This window comes from Mustela erminea, chromosome X (assembly GCF_009829155.1).
Source record: "Mustela erminea isolate mMusErm1 chromosome X, mMusErm1.Pri, whole genome shotgun sequence".
NCBI classification, from domain to species: domain Eukaryota; kingdom Metazoa; phylum Chordata; class Mammalia; order Carnivora; family Mustelidae; genus Mustela; species Mustela erminea.
This window is the reverse complement of record NC_045635.1, coordinates 127,715,007-127,733,293: the sequence shown is the minus strand read 5'-3', so window position 1 is coordinate 127,733,293 and position 18,287 is coordinate 127,715,007. Positions and strand designations below refer to the sequence as shown.

General features: G+C 45.1%; 1 protein-coding gene across 4 annotated transcripts in view; it reads right to left on the bottom strand.

Annotated features, from left to right (window-relative positions):
* The window catches only part of ZNF185 (zinc finger protein 185 with LIM domain), a 52,561-nt gene that overhangs the window by 11,468 nt on the left and 22,806 nt on the right, over positions 1-18,287 (bottom strand). For 3 of the 4 annotated variants that reach the window (XM_032330958.1, XM_032330955.1, XM_032330956.1), the window contains 4 exons: positions 17,201-17,305; positions 15,824-15,922; positions 12,776-12,865; positions 7,650-7,847 (listed from right to left, as the gene is read on the bottom strand). In XM_032330958.1, the coding sequence (XP_032186849.1) occupies positions 7,650-7,847; positions 12,776-12,865; positions 15,824-15,922; positions 17,201-17,305 (492 nt within the window). The remainder of the gene's footprint in view (positions 1-7,649; positions 7,848-12,775; positions 12,866-15,823; positions 15,923-17,200; positions 17,306-18,287) is intronic. The other variant, XM_032330957.1, reaches the window with a different exon arrangement.

Sequence of the window (18,287 nt, the reverse complement as noted above, 5' to 3'; positions counted from 1 at the left end):
AATCTTTTTTAAAAAGACCCTTCTCAACCTCAGTTCCCTCCTCCACAACAGCCAAACATGGCAGAGCTGTGCACACTCACTCTTGTGACTTCTTCATTCCTTTTCCCTTGTCAACTACCCCCCTGAAGTTACAACTGTTTCCCAATATCCCAAATTATCTGTGCCCAGCACCACTATGTGCTCCTTTAGGTCCGGGCACCCACTGGGGACTCTCCAGGATCTCGGGTATCCCAAAAGCAAACATCTGAAGCTGAAAAACGTAATTTGAATGCTCTAGATATTTTATCCAGGCAAATGAACCTTGAGACACCACAAAGGCAGTTTCTCCTTGGTCCGCCCCTCCAAACTTAATCTACAGTCTCTATAAGATTACTATTAGGACAAAAAAACTTCCTTTTTTTTTTTTTAAAAAAAAAAAGATATTATTTTTATTTATTTGACAGAGAGAGAGATCACAAGTAGACAGAAGCAGGCAGAGAGAAAAGGGGAAGCAGGCTCCCTGCTGAGCAGAGCCCAATGCGGGGCTCCATCCCAGGACCTTGAGATCATGACCCAAGCCGAAGGCAGAGGCTTTAACCCACTGAGCCACCAGGTGCCCCAGGACAAAAAAATTTCTTAAAAGCTTCCTTTACATACATTAGTAGGAACTGTTACCCTTCATGTTGAGCAGGTAACCTCAATTTGTCCCATCTGCCATAAACACAACTGTCATAAAAAAAATAAAGTGGGGCAAAGATGAGGGCCACCACTTATAAAACCAGTGAGTTTTGTGGCTGGGTGTTTATAACTGATTCATGGCTGAAAATTTAGAATTAAAGTCATGAGATCTCTCTTTCTGTCTGTATGTTTATGTATATATGTATGTTATATATGTGTAATATGTTCCTATCTCTGGAAAGTATACCAAATTAACTTCTAAAGTCCCTTATCCTCTATTCCAAATGACAAAGAGATAAATAAGCACTTATGCAAATTAAATATTCCTAAGACTTTCATAAAATAAATTCTAAATTTTGAATGTAAAAAATCCGTGTTCTTACAAAAACTAACCCAAATGTTTTAAAAATTCAAGTATAAGACATTTAGCTGAATCTTTGGCAAGCAAAACTAGTTTAACATTCCTAGTTTAGTAAGAACAGCTATGTCTTGTGAGTTATCAACCTTACATATGATACAAGGACACATTTTTATTCTACTTGAGTATAATCTTCCTAAACTTAATGGATTGACTAGCCCAGTAAGCTGGTATTACATCTATTAGATGTTTAAGATTACAAAAAAACACATTTGCTTTTAATCAGACTGTCATTATTCTGATAAACTCTATTTCAACAGTAACTATGTTTTATAATATGTCAGCTTAAAGACAGTTTCCAAGATCTTCTTGGAAATTTAAAACCTTACATTCATGCTAATTTATATTAACAGGTATTCCGTAAATACCTAGATAATTTCAAAGTAAGAAAAAATAGTACAACATTAGTTACTAAGCCTAAGTTTAAGTTTATATACTTTTTGCTGCTTTTTTTTTTAATACAGAGAGGCTGTAGATAGATTTCTTGATAAAGTCTTCATTTTTCCACATTGAAAAATTATATTATAAAAAGTATATAACTGAAAAATTTTATGAGATATATATTCATAAGCTTTACTAGTCTACTGTAAAATGCTGGTATATGACAAATAGTTCAAAATGATCTACCTCCTACTTTTCTTTGTAAAACAGAAATTACATTATTAATACTTAAAAATTATAATCAATATGTATAAATGAGACTACTAAAAATAATAACAGCAAAGGAGAACAACTTTGGGGTTTTTTTTAAGATTTTATTTATTTATTTGACAGAGAGAGAGATCACAAGTAGGCAGAGAGGCAGGCCGAGAGAGAGGGGGAAGCAGGCTTCCTGCTGAGCAGAGAGCCCGATGTGGGGCTTGATCCCAGGACCCTGAGATCATGACTTGAGCCAAAGGCAGAGGCTTTAACCCACTGAGCCACCCAGGTGCCCAAAGAGAACAACTCTGTATGCAAGGAATTCAAATCTATTTTTGTTATATAAATATAAATATATATTTTGTTATAATATATTTTTGTAAGCATAAATATATATAAATAATATATTTTTGTAAATATAAGTTTTGTGCGGTTCCAAAAATTTTGCAAGATGAAAGGTAAATGGATATTTTTTAAATTATAAAAGATTTATAGAAAAGAAATTTTATTTGTTGTGGTTAAAATTTATTAAAGTTTAATGAGATTATTTATAATATTTTCAAAAAGAGCTAGTATCAAATGTTGTATGCTATAAAACTAAAATTTGGCTTTCTCTCTGTTAAAATAAGATTTTCTTGAGCTGACTATGTAGCTCAGTCTGCTTCTCCCTCTGCCTGCTGTTCCCCCTACTTGTGGGCGCTTTCTTGCTCTCTGACAAATAAATAAAATCTTTAAAAGCAAAAGAAAGAAATCCAATATGTTCTTCCTCTATCCCCAGTTACAGTGTCGTTATCATTGTTGGTTTTCTGAAATGACAGCACTCATGAACTATAAAAATTAAAGCTTGCTGGGGTTCCTGGCTGGCTCAGTCAGTGGAACGTGAGACCCTTGATCTTGTGGTTGTAAGTTTGAGCCCTATGTCAAGTGTAGAGATTACTTAAAAATGGAATCTTTAAAAAAAATAAAGTCTGCTAAACTGCTGGAAGAACTCAATCTCCCACGGCCTAAGGTTTTACCCTTAGCATCGAGTGTCCTCTGATCCTCTTCTGCTGGGTCACACCAATTCTCCCCATCTGAAATAGTGTTCACCCAGGAGAAATCCCTATTTTGTCTGGGCTCTGGAAGAGTTTAACTGGTTAATTCAGACATTCTAAAATAAAAGGATTTTTCCAATCCTCTGTCCACTCTCCCTTACAATTCTGCTGTTATCATTGCCTACATCACTGCAGTTCTCAGTCGACCTCTCTCTACACTTCCTGGAATCCCAGGTGAGTTAAACCTTATCCACTAGTAGGTTTGCGTTGACTGGCTTTCCTCCTGGTGTACGGCCAGACTGGGGCTGAGAGACTGCTTACTACTTTGGACTATTAGCAGAATTGGTCCTTAATCCCCTGGCTCACAAATTCCAAATGCCTCCCTTCCTGATGAGCCTAGTCTACTGAGATGCTATGAGTGGCCAGAACCAAAGACTGGAAATAGAAAACCCAGCTGGTTCTAGAAAGAAAACTGTCTACCCAGCACACTCCAGGATGTGGACTACTAGGAGGAAAAGAAGGAAGGACATTTTCAGGGTTTTGATGCACATCTTAGAAATAGAAGAGTGTTGCCAGCGCAACATATGCAGACCGGCCCAGGCAGAGCTTCCATCTCAAAGCCAGAACCTTGCCTCAGGTGCCCTTGTCTGTCAATTTGTTTAAGTGTGCTTCCTTGGCTTGGTATCTCCATGGATGGGGCATTGGCTCTATTGGCTCCAGGCAATGAAGCAGTAGCTTGGAGATAACCCGGCCACACCCTGGGCCAGAAGGACTCACACACCCCACCATGCCCATGGAGCCACAAATATGGCTTTCTGACTTAACGCTCCCCCTTCCCTCACTGTTCCCCCAAGTCTTATCAGTTGCCCAATTCTAGGTTCATTATAGTTATTTAACAGTTCCGTCCATATCCATAACTACCACCCTAGTGGGAGCCCTTCGTCTCTTACTTGGTGGACTGGAACCACTTTGTAGCTCTTTTCCCTGCCTCTACTCTTCCCACTTCCAGTTCATTCTTCACACTGCCAACATAGAGATAACTCTAAATCACAACTCTGACCATATCACTCCCTTGCTTAAAAATTTTTTGGCTCTGTATGTTGGAATGTAAAATGGTAGAAAACAGCCACTGTGGAAGACAGCATGGTGGTTTCTCAAAAAACATAAACATATAATTACTACATGATCCAGCAATTCCATCTCTAGGTATATACCCAAAAGGACTGAAAGCAGGATCTCAAAGAGATATATGTTCACTTATGTTTATTGCAGTCTTATTCACAATGACAAAAAGACAGAAGCAGCCCAACTGTCCGCTGACAAATGAATGGATGAACAATATGCAACGCAATATTAATCAGCCTCAAAAAGGAAGGATATACTGACATATGCCACAACATGGATGGACCTTGAACACATTAGGTTAACTAAAAGATGCTGGTTACAAAAGGACAAATACGGCATAATTCTACTTCTATGAGGAGCCTAGAGTAGTCAAATTTATAGAGATAAGAAGTAGACTGGTGGCTGCCAGGGGCTGGGCAGAATGGGCTGGGGAGTTATTTCGTGGGGAAAATGTTTCAGTTTTGCAAGACAGAAAGTTCTGGAGATTGGTTGCATAACAACATGAATGTACTTAATGCTACTGAACTGCGTACTTCAAAATGGTTAAAATACTAATTTTTATGTTGCATGAATTTTAAAACGATCTTTTAAAAAAGCTTTCCTGACTTCTCTTTGCCCTCTGGAGAAAGTCCAAGTTCTTGTTAAGGCATTCTGTGAACATGTGGCTTTTGTCCTTTATGAGATTGATACGGAGTGTTGGTGTCCCTAAGACCGCCCCCAGGGTCAGTGATTCACTGGGAGGACTCCCAAGACTCAGCGTATAGTCATCCTCAAGGCTAAGATTTATAACCATAGAAGGATACCAAGCAAAATCAGTGAAAGGAAAAGGCAGTGTTTTCATTATAGCCCAGGATTATTACTGGAGACTGGTCACATAGGCACTTTCTGCCTGGAATGTCCCGAAATTCCCAGCTCCCAGGAGGCAAGCAGAGATTCAGCATAAAGTATCTTATTTGTACTGGTTATCCAGGTGGTTAGCCTTATCTCTTATCATTTAGGGAAAGGTTCAAATAAGTGTAGAGAACTGTTTACCTTTTCAAGTTCCCAGAGGCATATCTTACAAGCAGCATGAACTACAGCCATGTCAAAGCACAGGGTGCTCCTGCAGCACGCCCTTTAGCACAGGAGATTCCCGTTTCCCCTGGAGTCCTCCCTCTCCTTCTCGTGAACTTCTTCAAGAGGAATATTAACTGTCACCTCTGTGAAGCCTTCCCTAGTTAAATGAGGCCAACCAAGTCACATACTCCTACTATGCTGCCATTATACCTTATCCATACCTCCTTGAGATTAGGGACCAAATCTTGTTTGTCAGCATCCCCAGTGCTTAGTACATGGGCTAGGAGTCACTAAGAGTAAAATTTGGTGTAATTATAGAAGGTGTGGCTCATTAACTCACAGAAAGAATCGAGAAGCCCACATGACTCTGCATATTCCTTCCACTGCCCTCCAACCAGCATTTGCACCCATCCTTCCCTTCCATCTCTAAGACAGACATCTCCTCCCTTCCCAAGTCTTTAGGACCTACCACCCTAAGCCCTTACCATAAATTCAGTGATCCTTCACCTTTGGGTCAGCTCACTCTTCAAATATCAAACTCTCTTTACCCAGAGTGTATTTCCTCACATGGGCACATAAGCATACACTTTAGAAAGCCCTTACCATCATCCTGTAGCTGTATTTGTCTGCTCACCCATCCAATCTCCAACACCTCCTGGCCAACATTTTCTAAACGCCAAGCGCACCACCTCACTGCCCACTTCTTCCTCTTCCATCATAAGTCTCTGCTCTCCCAATCTGCCCCCTGCCTAAGGCAGCCATAAACTCCCATTTTACCAAATCCGTGCACTTATTTAAGGGTCCGCAGTATACTGGAAAGTCAGCTCAGCCTGGCTAAGTTTCTATGATGGTACTCTTTTCAGGTTCTTTTATTTATCCAAAACTTTCCTTCTCAGTACCCCTCTTCATGTCCTCTTCTGCTGTAAGACCTTTCAATATTACTATTTAGAATTCTGACCCATCTGTCTTTCTCTCTCATTTTTACCATTTTCACTGTAAAGACTCAGGGTTTTAGGGGCTAATAATTAATAATAAATTAATAAATAATTTTTTTAGATAAAAGAAGAATGGAAAACGGAGATAAATGTCAGCCAATGAAGCAAATGGCTTTACATGTAGAGCCAAAAGGAAGGCTCCCCTTGCATCCTTGAACCACACCCAGCCAAGGCCTGGCTGGACAATTGGCCCTGGGGGCTTGTAGACAGAAGCAAAGAATTCAAGGGGAACCTTCTTGGCTGTACATCCGAAGCTATCTGCTTCCAAATACAAGGAGAGTTACTGGACCAACTGGGTTTATGTAGTTCCTATTCCTAATTTGGCAACCAATAAGCCATTCTTCCCCAAGAGAAGAGGAAGAGGAAGAGGAAGGGAGGCTAATAGGATAAACGAGAGACCAGGGAAACTCCATATTCATTAAACAAAAACAAAACTGACATTAATAATATTAATATGTTATATTCATCATGAACAGACCAGACATGACTTGTAGGAAGATTCCCTCCAGCTGCCATGTGGACAATCAGCCAAGGGATATAAAGTAAGGTAATACAGGAAACCAGTTAGGAAACTGCTCAGCCAAGGGAGGGATGATAAGGCCATAAGTCTTGTTGTCTTATAAAAGGTACAGAAGAAGGGAAGTGGGAACCAAGGCTCTCCCAAAATTTTGGGATTGGTCGGGGCGCCTGGGTGGCTCACTGGGTTAAAGCCTCTGCTTTCGGCTCAGGTCATGATCCCAGAGTCCTGGGATTGAGCCCCACATCGGGTTCTCTGCTCAGCAGGGAGCCTGCTTCCTCCTCTCTCTCTCTCTGCCTGCCTCTCTGCCTACTTGTGATCTCTGTCTGTCAAATAAATAAATAAATCTTTAAAAAAAAATTTGGGATTGGCCAACTGGATGGATAGTAATGGTTCCAAACTGAGAGATAGCAAGGAAGTTGCGGGGAGGTGCCATGCAGAGATATGATAAAGTCATTTGAGTTATGCTGAATGAATGTAAAGTGCTTGTAGAGGATCTGGATAATGATGTCCAATAGGCTGAGTAAACAGGTCTGGAGCTGAGTGAAGATTATACTGGAGGATAGAGTGAATGAGGTTGCCTAGAAAATGTGTCATTATTCAATCTCAATCTATCTTTCTCTCTCATTCCCTAATGGTGTCATTTTATAAATACAAATAATCCTCACCCTACTTGGGACCCCCATGCTGGGATGTCTTCCTGCTCCACATGTCGGAAATTAGCCAGGGCTTCTTACCTCTGGGTACACACACCTGCTTCTAGCACAGTCCGTATCCCAGCTATTTGCACCACAGGAAGCCCCTCAACACTGCTTCACACCTAGGGAGTCACCATCCCAACTCCACTCATGGGGCAGGATTTTGAGCACCTGGTTGAGTGTGTGCCAGGCATTGGCATGAATATGGGCTAAGTGTGGATCCCATCTAGGGTGTCTGGGTAGCTCACTTGGTTAAGTGCCCAACTCTTAGTTTCAGCCCAGGTCATGATCTCATGGATCATTGCATCAAGCCTTGCATCAAGCTCCACATGCAGCGGGGAGTCTGCTTCAGGATTCTCTCCCTCTACTCCTCTCTCTTTCTCAGTGTGTGTTTGTCTCTCTAAAATAAATAAATCAATCTTTTTTTTAAAAGTGGGTCCTACCCGGATCATGGCCCCTGACAAAGTTTCAGCTCAGGCAGGCAGGGGCCCAGCACAGCATAACCCTTACCTGCTGGCCTGGCTGTCCAGTTCCACAAGCTGCTCAGGTCTTCTGGGGCTGCTCTGTGGCTCTGGGGTCCTGGGGGATGCAGGCCGCTGGAAGGGTGCAGCTGGGTCTCCCTGGCCACCTCTCAGGGCTGTGGGCTTCTCCTGCCAGGTCTCTCCCACCTTGGCAGCCACATTCTTCTCTTCAGAACCAGCCAAGGTGCTGAGGAAGAATAAATATCCTTATGGAGCAAGTGCTGTGGGACCAGTCCTCCTTTATCCAATGCTTGTTGATGGTACCTCCAGTGGCCACAGTGGGCTCTTCTTCCAGAAGATGGGGGAGAGAAGAGCCCCAAATGGCCCCCACCACACAGTCTGTGTCCTGTTTGGAACGACCCCAGCACTACTTCTCCCCCTGCCACTGACAAAAGCAGTCTCCACTCACAGTAGACAAAGCCTGAACCTCTGATGCTTTTGCATCCCCTGGATCTGGCAAGGAGAAAGTGGCTTCTTGGCTATCCCGCACTTTGAGCTCTTTGGGAGATCTTTCTTCCTCCCTGGCCTCATGTCACACCTACACTCGAACACCCTTACCAACACCATTCCCATCTGAGATCCTTCCAGGGACACTGTTCTTTCTCCTGGTGCCTTCTGCATGCCTTCTTCATGACCTCTATGTGTGATGGTACTGTTACCTGGAGGCCTCAAAGATATATGCTCAGTAGACCAAGGACACTGAGTCGGGTTATTGAGCACATAAGCCCAGCGTTCTAGAAAATAAAAATCTAGTTCATCATTACTTGGGCCCTGGCTTAATCTGAACTCAAGCCTCACAACATCAGCAGCATGCCTGCAATTACTGGCAGGGCTACCCAGGGTCAAGAAGATAACACTACCAGTTACCTCTAACCCTGAGACTCTTCATTCATAGAAGTTAACCCCATAATAGCTATGCTCCATGCCTTCAAGCTGAAATAACAAAGGGAGCAATGTGATTCTTCAGCCTCAAGTGACATGAGCCAAAATACCATTATCAGCTGCCCAGGAAAATCTGCAGGCAAGTAGATGTTGTCCCTTTCTGTGCTGCTTCTAACCTGATTGTCTGTTCCAGTCCAACTAGATGTCAAAAGTAGTCTTCTCAGATAATGCCAGTCCCTTAGCCAGCAGGATACCCTGACGCACCCACCACACCCCTACTTGCAACATACATGCTTCAGTGAAAGACAAACCTAGAGGCCTAGAGAGCTTGTTTCCTGCCTCTGTAAGCCCTGAACTAGCTTTGGAGTCAATCAGAATCCTGTCCCATCTCCTGTCCTTCATAAAATTATGGTAACAGAGATTGACATCATCAATTTGTGAATTACGTCCAAGATTGTTTGCAAAGAGTAATTTGGGGGTCCACTACAACACAAAGACAAGTGGATGAATATGGTTTCTTTGCCTCAGGGTCAGTGCAAAGTCACTACAATTATAGGAGCTGCAATCCATCTGGCCTATAAAAACGAAATCTTAGTAAAACAGTCACAGGAGGCATGTCCCCTATGCCCCTAATAAACTGCCTGGAAGTCAAGAGTTTAGAGATAGGGAAAATAATACTTCTAGCTATAACTAGATTGAAGATTCAGTAGCCTAATAGAGCTTCTGTCTATTGCACACAATCGCACTGTCCACATGGATGATAACACCCCCTTCCACTCTTACACTACCTCCAAAATAGTCCTCTGCTGGTAGATAATGGTTGTTCACAGCGAATACATGTGCTTAAGGTTTACCTATTCCTTGTACAGAAAGAACATAAATGTGGAAATCCCAGGCTTGCAACATAACAAAGAGGAAAAGTCTATGTTTTAGATGTAAAAATACCAGAAGTTTGGTGGGCAGGGGATGAACTACTCTGTGTCTTATTAAAAGTAATCAGGTCAATAAAACTGTATAGGGAACAACAGCAGCGTTCCCAGTATTTTTTAAATAGTTCTAGTAATAGGGGGGTATTCCTTTGGGGCTGCTTTATTTAATTCAAAGTGTTTATAAAAGGGAAGTTTGACATAGTACTTTGTGCCAGTGAATGTCCTACATACTTTACACAAACAAACTCACTTAACCGTCAGGACAGCCCCGAGAGGTAGCTACTACCACTATTCTATAGGTAAGGAAATTCACAGAGTGTAATAGGAACAAACTTTGCATGTTTGACTCCATATTGCTTCCCATTTTCCCTGCTACTATGACCTATAACTTAGACCTATGCATGTAGGCATGCCACAGCTATGTTTTTCAAAAACCACTCTTTACCCAAAACTTACCTCACCAAGGAGATAAGTAGGCATGATCAGAATGACTATGTTAAAGATTTACAGGAACAACATGACCAGATTCCTGTGAACAAAGATAAACTGACCAAATACAAAGAAATTACACAACCTTGCACAGCCCCTTGCACTGGGATGCCTACGGATGCTAGTCACCTTTTAATTCCACCCCTCCTTGCCCTTCAGCTAACTTTCTTTTGACTTTTTTTTAGAAGCTCAAATTTCATGCCAAGAGAGTCAGTTCCTTAGATAACAGTCCTCCGTCTCCTTGGTTTGCTGGCTTTCTGGATAAAGTCACTTTCCTTACGCTAACATCTTGCCTGTCCACTTACCGGTCTGTCCCGCAGTGAGCAGAACGAGCTTGGAGAAACACACCCAAGGCCACATAGCGACTAAGTGATAGAGCTTCTGCAGGATCACCTTGCCCAACCCCAACAATCTTCCCCACACAATTCTTAGAAATTAAGCTGCCAGAACCCCAGAGCCCTACAGACAGACCCGCCCAGGGGGTCCCTCATGGATGGAGGATTGGCTGCCCTCCCGTGTGTCCACAGAGCCTGCCTCCAGACAGCTCTGAAGATCAATGGCCGGAGACAACCAAGGCACCCCGGCAAACAGGCTGGGGCCACAGGAGCCCCTTTCGGTTCCTTGCGGGCACGCAGCCCGCCCGCTTTCTGCCGCCTCTGCCTGGAGTGCGGCCATGGCCCACACGGGGTCCGAGGGGCCTGCGGCAACCCCAAGGCCGGTGACGCCGCCGGCTTCCTCCAGGCCCGCGGCGCCACGACGGCGGGAGCCCGGGGCGGCCCCGACGGAGCACCCGGCCCATTTCTGATCCTCGCGCGCCATCTAGCGCCCGGAACCAGCACGGCAGAAGGACAAGCTGCACCGGGGCCTACGCAGCCTTGGACAGCCATTTCGCTTTCGGGATGGTCGCATTTCCCGATAGGCACTGCGACCCGAGCACCCCATGCAGGAAATGGCGGTGCGCGCAGGCGCACACAAATGCGGCGCGCTTGCCCCGCCGCGCAGGCGCACACATGACGGTGTCACCCTCCACTATGGTGGGCACGCGCCAATCAGAAGGGCACGCGCGAAGCCGGCAATGATTTTCGGCCCAGACTGGACATGAAAATTAACTGTGGGATTTTTAAGATTTGGGTGCTGGAAGCCACCACACAACAATTAAAGCTAGGGGCGCCTAGATACCTCAGTTGGTTAAGCAACTGTCTTCAGCTCAGTTCACGATCCTGGAGTCCTGAGACTGAGTGCAGCCTGGGGCTCCGTGCCCAGCGGAGAGTCTGCTTCTCCCTCTGATCATCTCCCCTCTCATTCCCTCTCAAATAAATACATAAAATCTTTTAAAAACCAATTAAATCTAAACCTCTGCATGGGGCTCAGGAAGTTTTGTTTTGTTTTTTTAAACTTTCCTGGTGATTCTCAAGTGCAGCCAGAATTTTCCTGTTGTCATATTGCATAATAAAAAGAGAGATCCTGCCCCAAGTTTGGGGAAAATTGGATGAGATGACGCAGACAGGGTGCTTTACACTTTAACTACCTAACACTTACTAGTTCTGTACCTTGAAAATCTGTTTCACACAACAGATTTCATAAAATAACTTCTTGAAGTTATTTCTGAAGTGTTGTTTTTAGAAGCTCTTGCACTGGAACTCTGCTTTGCCACTTGTAAGCCCTTGGACAAGTTACTTAACCTTTCTCTGCCTCAGTTTTCCTAGGTTATTCATTTTGTGGAGTTGCTGGAAAGATTGTAAATCATCCAGCAGAACACACTATAGGTGTCAGTTACTGTGTTCACTGTGTTAACTGTCAACACAATTTGAACCCAAAAAACCACATAATAGGGCTTCATGCCTGATAGCTTAGCAAATCTCTGCTCTATCTATGGTCCCTGTCATTACCTAGGCTCCAGCCACTCTAGTGTATTCCACTGCAAGGTTTGTCTGCAGTTCTTTATCTGCAACTCTTTTCTCCTTGATATTCCTAGAATTGGTTCCTTTTCCTCTTTACAGGAACTTGCCCAAGTTACCCCATGTAAGTAATAAACTTCTTCACTGCCACCACTCTGTATCAGCACCCTGGCTATTTCTTTCAGAGCACTGTTCTTTCCAGGGGGCACAGATACCTAGGATCCAGACCTTTGTTCTTCCTTCTAATTACGTGCAAACCTCACAGGATTGTGGGGAGCACTGTATAAGACACAGTGAGTTGAGGACTGTGCACACAGTAGGTGACCCAAAGTTAAATGGTTGTTGTGATCATTAACAATATCTGGTATTAAATGCCAATCAGCCCCTTCTATTCCACCAGTCCCTGACAAGGACCCTCAGTACTAGCCACACTCAACTACATATAGTGCCCAGGAAATAGCCGGCTGTTTGGAATCCTTTGCATATCCTGTTTCCTTTGCTTGAAGGACCTCTATTCACCTTTCAATATTTGGCCCAAAAGCCACCTAACCCATGAAGCTGTCCACCATTTCCCTGCTTCCACATAATGTATAGTTGCAGTGTGGGCCAGGCTTTGCCTCCCTTCAGCCATATCTGTTTTCTCCAGCCTCCAGCACAGGGTAGGTTCCATTTCAGTGACTGTTGATTGAAAGAGTGGGTGACTTCCTGATTATGGAAGACTTCCTGGCTGAAGGCAACAAGATGTAGTGAAAAGCTTTGTGGCCCCAGACGCAGAGGCCAGAGGGCTCTAGCTGGGGCTTCAGCTCCTGCCACATGCTCACTGGCCTTGCTGGCCTCACCCTCCAGACCAAAGGCTGACACATACCTGACTTGCTCTCTCTACCTAAGAAGCTCAGTACTGTTGCCTGATGCCTTACCCCTTCAGGTGTGCCTCTCTGTCCTCCAGGTCGGCTGGACTGTCACTCTTCTGATCAGCTGGTCCAGCAGAGGCCAGGGTAGTACTGGAACTGGGGGAGAAAGCACACATGCCTACTGAGGCCTCAGACCAAAGGAGAATGGAGTCCCTTCCCAGCTGTCTTCTCACAGGAAAGGGGGAGCAATATCTGGCACTAAAGTACGGCATCTCTCTAACCCTTAGCACCTGAGTTCAAGATCAAGCACTGCTCCTGATCAGCTCTTCGTTTGGGGTTCCAGTATCCTTGCCTGACCTACATCTCCTGGGGCTGTGTGGGAGTACAGGAAGATTGCTCCTTAGTGAATGTTCCACACACCCACAGCGAACTAGCCACTCCTACTGGTGGACTGATAGATGAAATAGGGCAAAAGCCTGCTGTGTAGGGATGCACAACCCCTTCCCATTGCCCCTTAGCACCCCTGGACCCATATGCCCTCCTCAACCACTTCCATTTGCTGAGTTCTGAGCCTCCTAGTACTGGTTGACTGTCCCTGGGATTCCTCCTCCTGACTTCTGCTTGCTGGGTTGAGCTTCAGTCCCTACAGGATGGTCTCTTCCTTAGCTCTGTCTCCCAGTGCCATCCCTTCTGCTACCTCAGCTTGGATCCCTGTGAGTAGGTACTAGGCTTACAAGGCTGAGAGTTGGCACTACACACATACATCCTGATCATTCAGGAAATGGGGGGAAGCCAGCAGCTAAGCAGAGTCTATGAAGTAGTCCAAACTTGGTCTGGGTTCAGGACTTTGTGTCTGTATGTCTATTCCCTGTCCAAACAATGGCTTCCATCTCCAACAGATGATGAGAGCTGAAGGGCTGTTCAAATAGATGCTCAGGGCATAATACTCACTTAGAGACCACAGCTGCCTGACACTGGGGCAGTATATGCTCCCTGAAGGCAAATCAGCACTTTGCTACCTCCCAGCTGTGTGATCTTAGGCATATCACTGGACTCCTCTGGACCTCAGTTTGGTCATCAGTGAAATGGGGATAATAACTGTGTCTGCCTCATAAGTTTTCCAAGAATAATACATGAATTAATATATGCCAAGTACTTAGAATAATGCCTAATCCATATCATGTGCTAAATTGCTTCTGTTATTATTACTGGGGCCTGGGGCCACTTATAGAAGCAGCATCCCTTTGCAGTCCATCTGTATCCATCAGCTTGTTACAGACTGAGTGAGTGGGTTGCTAAATTGCCCAGTCTTCCCAGAGGTAGGTTGCATTCTTTGCCTCTATAAATCAGGCAGATCGATGCTCACAGCATGCTGAGCAGTCACAGCTCACTTCACACCTATGCAAGTCTACACTCATGTTTGTTCTCAAATCCGTTTATCGCGGTTGTACTTACAACCATAATTACTAAATTCAATTATTCATAAAAGTGAATGGGGGAGAAAAGTGAATGGAAAAGGAGTGGTTCTTTTCTTCATAAGAAATAACATTTTCTGGGATGCCTGGGTGGCTCAGTGGGTTAAGCATCTGCCTTCAGCTCAGGTCATGATCCCAGGGTCCTGGGATCGAATCCCACATCAGGCTCCTCACTCATCAGGGAGCCTGTTTCTCCCTCTGCCTGCCACTTCCCTTGCTTGTATGCATGCACACCCCCCCCCCCCGACAAATAAATAAATGAAATCTTTAAATGAAAAGAAAGAAAGAACATTTTCTGGAGTGCCTGGCTGGCTTAGTTGGTAGAACATACAACTCTTATCTCATGGTTGTAAGTTCAAGCCCCACACTGGGTGTAGAGATCACTTAAAAATAGAATCTTAAAAAAAAGAAACAACATTTTCCTTGGAAATATAATAACAGGAAGTTTCTTAAAAATCATAGTCAAAATAAGGATAGGTAAAACAACATAAAAAACTCTTGAATCTTGAAAGGTTAAAAGGCATAAAAGTCTAGACGATTCTTCAGATATTTTGTAAGGTAACTTGATATTTGGCTTCACTTTAAGGAAAATGAAAGAAGAATGCAAAGATTTCATTTTATAAAGGTGTGTAAGTAAGAAGGGCGATCTAGATGAATAGTCAAACATGAAGCAGAAGTCTACAACAACAACGAGCAAATTCATTTAATAACACAACCATGCTGGCCAGCACACAGTGATGCAGTCTGTAAGTACTGGGCTCTCAGAGAGCCCTCCCCACTAGTGGCACCTCAAAGAGCAAAGGCCCCAGCACAGCAATCTTTCCTTGCAACTGCTGAAGCACAGTGGTAGGGCAGATCCTGGCTTTGTCATTCCTCTTTGTTCATTTGCTCTGAACCATAAGGGAGCTAGCACAACTTGGAATTGAACAAACTGGGCCAACATCAGCATTCCCATCCTTTGTCTCCAAGGATGACTCATGCTTGGCTTGAAATCACTTGGGGACAGGTGGGACCTTGCCATTTCCTGAATCACCTGAGAAAGCAGCTCCTGACTCCACCCAGGTCTAGGAATTTGAGCCCAGGCAGACATGCTTGTCTTCTCAGAGGGGCTACTGCTTTTCCTCTCACTGAACCACAAAGCATAACTGGCCAGGAAAGGCTGGTAGGGCAGGAAAAGGAGATATGGAGCTTCTGGAAGGGAATGGAGAAAGCAGCGGTGAAGGACCTTCTTCAGCTTTAGCCCTCAGAGCTCAGCCAAGAAGAAACAAATGACCATCATTTGGCCATTATTTTGTTTAGTTTGTCCCTTCATTCATTCCCCACACGTTCATCCTACCTCCTGAGGCCTGCCCAAGAAGGAGCTGGGCCTCCAGCTGCAAGGGAGCCCTTGTATCTTCTCTGGAGGATCTTGAGAGCCAATGGCAGAAGGTAGACAGAACAAAACTCAAGCATGGGCAATTCCCTTAAGTGGAAAGCCCAGGGACAAAGGATATGGTGGCAGCAACTGGAGAAGCATGCTATAAAGGACTATGGGAAATAACGGTGCTCAGTCCCCAGCAACCCAAGCAGTTCTGGCAGCTTGACCCTGGCTTGTCACCAAAGACATGAGAGAATCATCTGTCTCCCCCAGGCAGCTTACCTTCCTCTCTCAGAGCCAATGTCTGCTCCAGTCAAGACTTCAGGTAGGAAGCCCATGGCTCTGGATCCCACACTGCCATCACTTGACTGTGCACTTGACCTGTTTTGGGAAGAGAACCATTTGCTGACTCTGACTAGGTTTGTTTTTTTTTTTTTTTAAAGATTTTATTTATTTATTTGACAGACAGAAATCACAAGTAGGCAGAGAGGCAGGCAGAGAGAGAGAGGAGGAAGCAGGCTCTCACCAAGCAGAGAGCCCGATGCGGGGCTCGATCCCAGGACCCTGAGATCACGACCTGCGCCGAAGGCAGAGGCTTAACCGTCTGAGCCACCCAGGCGCCCCTCTGATTAGGTTTTGATCTAATATAACTAAGATGTCTTGAGAGCAAGCCTCAAGGACTAGAAACCCCGGCTCTCGGCTGCCACCCTGTGCTGCTCTAACTAGAGCCAACCTGACATTAGCAAGTATTTCTGCTTCCAAACCTGATGGACTGGGAGCAAGAGTGAAGCCAAAAAACAAAAACAAAAGCAAAAACAGAACAAAGTGACAACTCAGGAGGAGGCTGGCACAATGGAGGGATCGATGAATAACAGAACAAGGGGCAGGACATTTGGGGTCACTAATAAACCACAGAGCCCAGGGCAGAAACAAGATCCCCAAGACATCCGGATTCCCTTCCCTTGTTTCCATGGCTGAGTCTCCACTGGGGGTCCAGAACTCCACATTGAGAAAATGGTGGCAGGCAGGCAAGGTTGTGGCTCTTATCCATTGCTGGCTACTAGCATCTCATTGAAGAAATGTCTAACTCTCAGCCACTGCTCACCACACCCAGGCTTCCCTGGTCTGTCTTAGAGGACAACTCAATGAGATGGTCACAGGATGGCTGGGCACAACCACTCCTTCTGGACTCACCGTCCCCAACTAGCTCTGCCTCCCATCTTTGCCAGCCTCTACCGTGTCTCCCTTTAGCCACAGGTCATCCTGGAAGTCCATGCTAGATGTTCTGTTGAGGCCCATGTACTCTTCGGTCACTTGACTACCTTAAACTGATCACTTGGCAGCCTTGTTTGCCCTGGCCATCAGCAGGACTGCTTTCAGTGGGGACAAAGCCACAGTGAAGATAGGCCAAGAGCTGGGGAGGGGGTGGTCTGGCCTAGAGATTTGTCCAGCTCTGCAACTGGCTCCCTGAGGGAGGGGCCTGCCCCTCTCCAGGCCTCATGCATTCCTTCATTTATTCTTTCAACAAATATTCACTGAGGACCTGCACTGCCTCAGACACTGGGGACACAGTGGGGAACTGGACAGTCCTGGTCCTAGCTCTACCCATTGACCTTAGACCAAAGGCTACATGGGCTCTACGTCCCTACACCAAATTACCTTTCAGGGTCTAGAGTGGGGCTCTTGCAGGCCTCCTCACCAACCAAGTCTCTCTTGGCCTCTCTAGGGCTGGGGGCCTCTTTGTCTTTGGAGCCTGGGGAAGAACTATGGAGGAAAGAAACATAAGTCAACCACCCAGTAGCCACCCACACTCAGATGAAGGCAGTTAGCTCATCCCTAAATGCCGACTGTCTCCAAGGAACTCAAAATTTGATATTATGGGGCGCCTGGGTGGCTCAGTGGGTTAAGCCTCTGCCTTTGGCTCAGGTCATGATCTCAGGGTCCTGGGATCGAGGCCCACATCGGGCTCTCTGCTCAGCGGGGAGCCTGCTCCCCTCCCCACTTCTCTGCCTGCCTCTCTGCCTACTTGTCATCTCTCTTTCTGTCAAATAAATAAAATCTTTTAAAAAAAATTTGATATTGTGGGACTGGCCAATTCTCAAATTCTCATTAGTAATAGTGACTGTTGACTGAAGGTCGGACTCCATTCTCATGATTCTGCATGCATTAATCCTCCAGGTAAACCCCAGGATATGCACACTGTATTTGTCCATGTCTACTTTCTAGATGAGCGAATGAGGGCACAGAGAGCCCAAGCAATGTGCCCCAAGTTCCCCAGGTAACAAGGGGAAGAGCTAGGATTTGAACCCAAATGGTTCAAATTAGTCCAGAACTTTGGTTGCAGAGTTCTAGACTGTAAGCAGAGTTCTGCTCCTAAGCTCCTAATTCAACCTCCCTCTGTTCTCTCTGACCTAGTGGGACACCTCTGGCTTCCTTCCTCCATCTGTCTGTCATAACTCTTTGACACCGTCTCCTACCTCCCTTGCCATACCTTCCCAGTCTCCTTCACCTTTTCTCCTCTTCTGCCCTGTAACTCTGGTCTTCTCAGCATTCCTTTCCGTGCCCATGCTCCACCATGGAAAGGCATAGAGCAGGAGTCAAGCAGCCTCGGTGGGAGTCCTGAATCTGCCTGTTCTTGGCCACGTTACCTTGAGCACGCTACTTGACCATTCAGGGTCTCAATTTCCACATCTATTAAATGGACACAGTGACTGCGTTTACATCCTGCATGGGGATACCTGCTAGG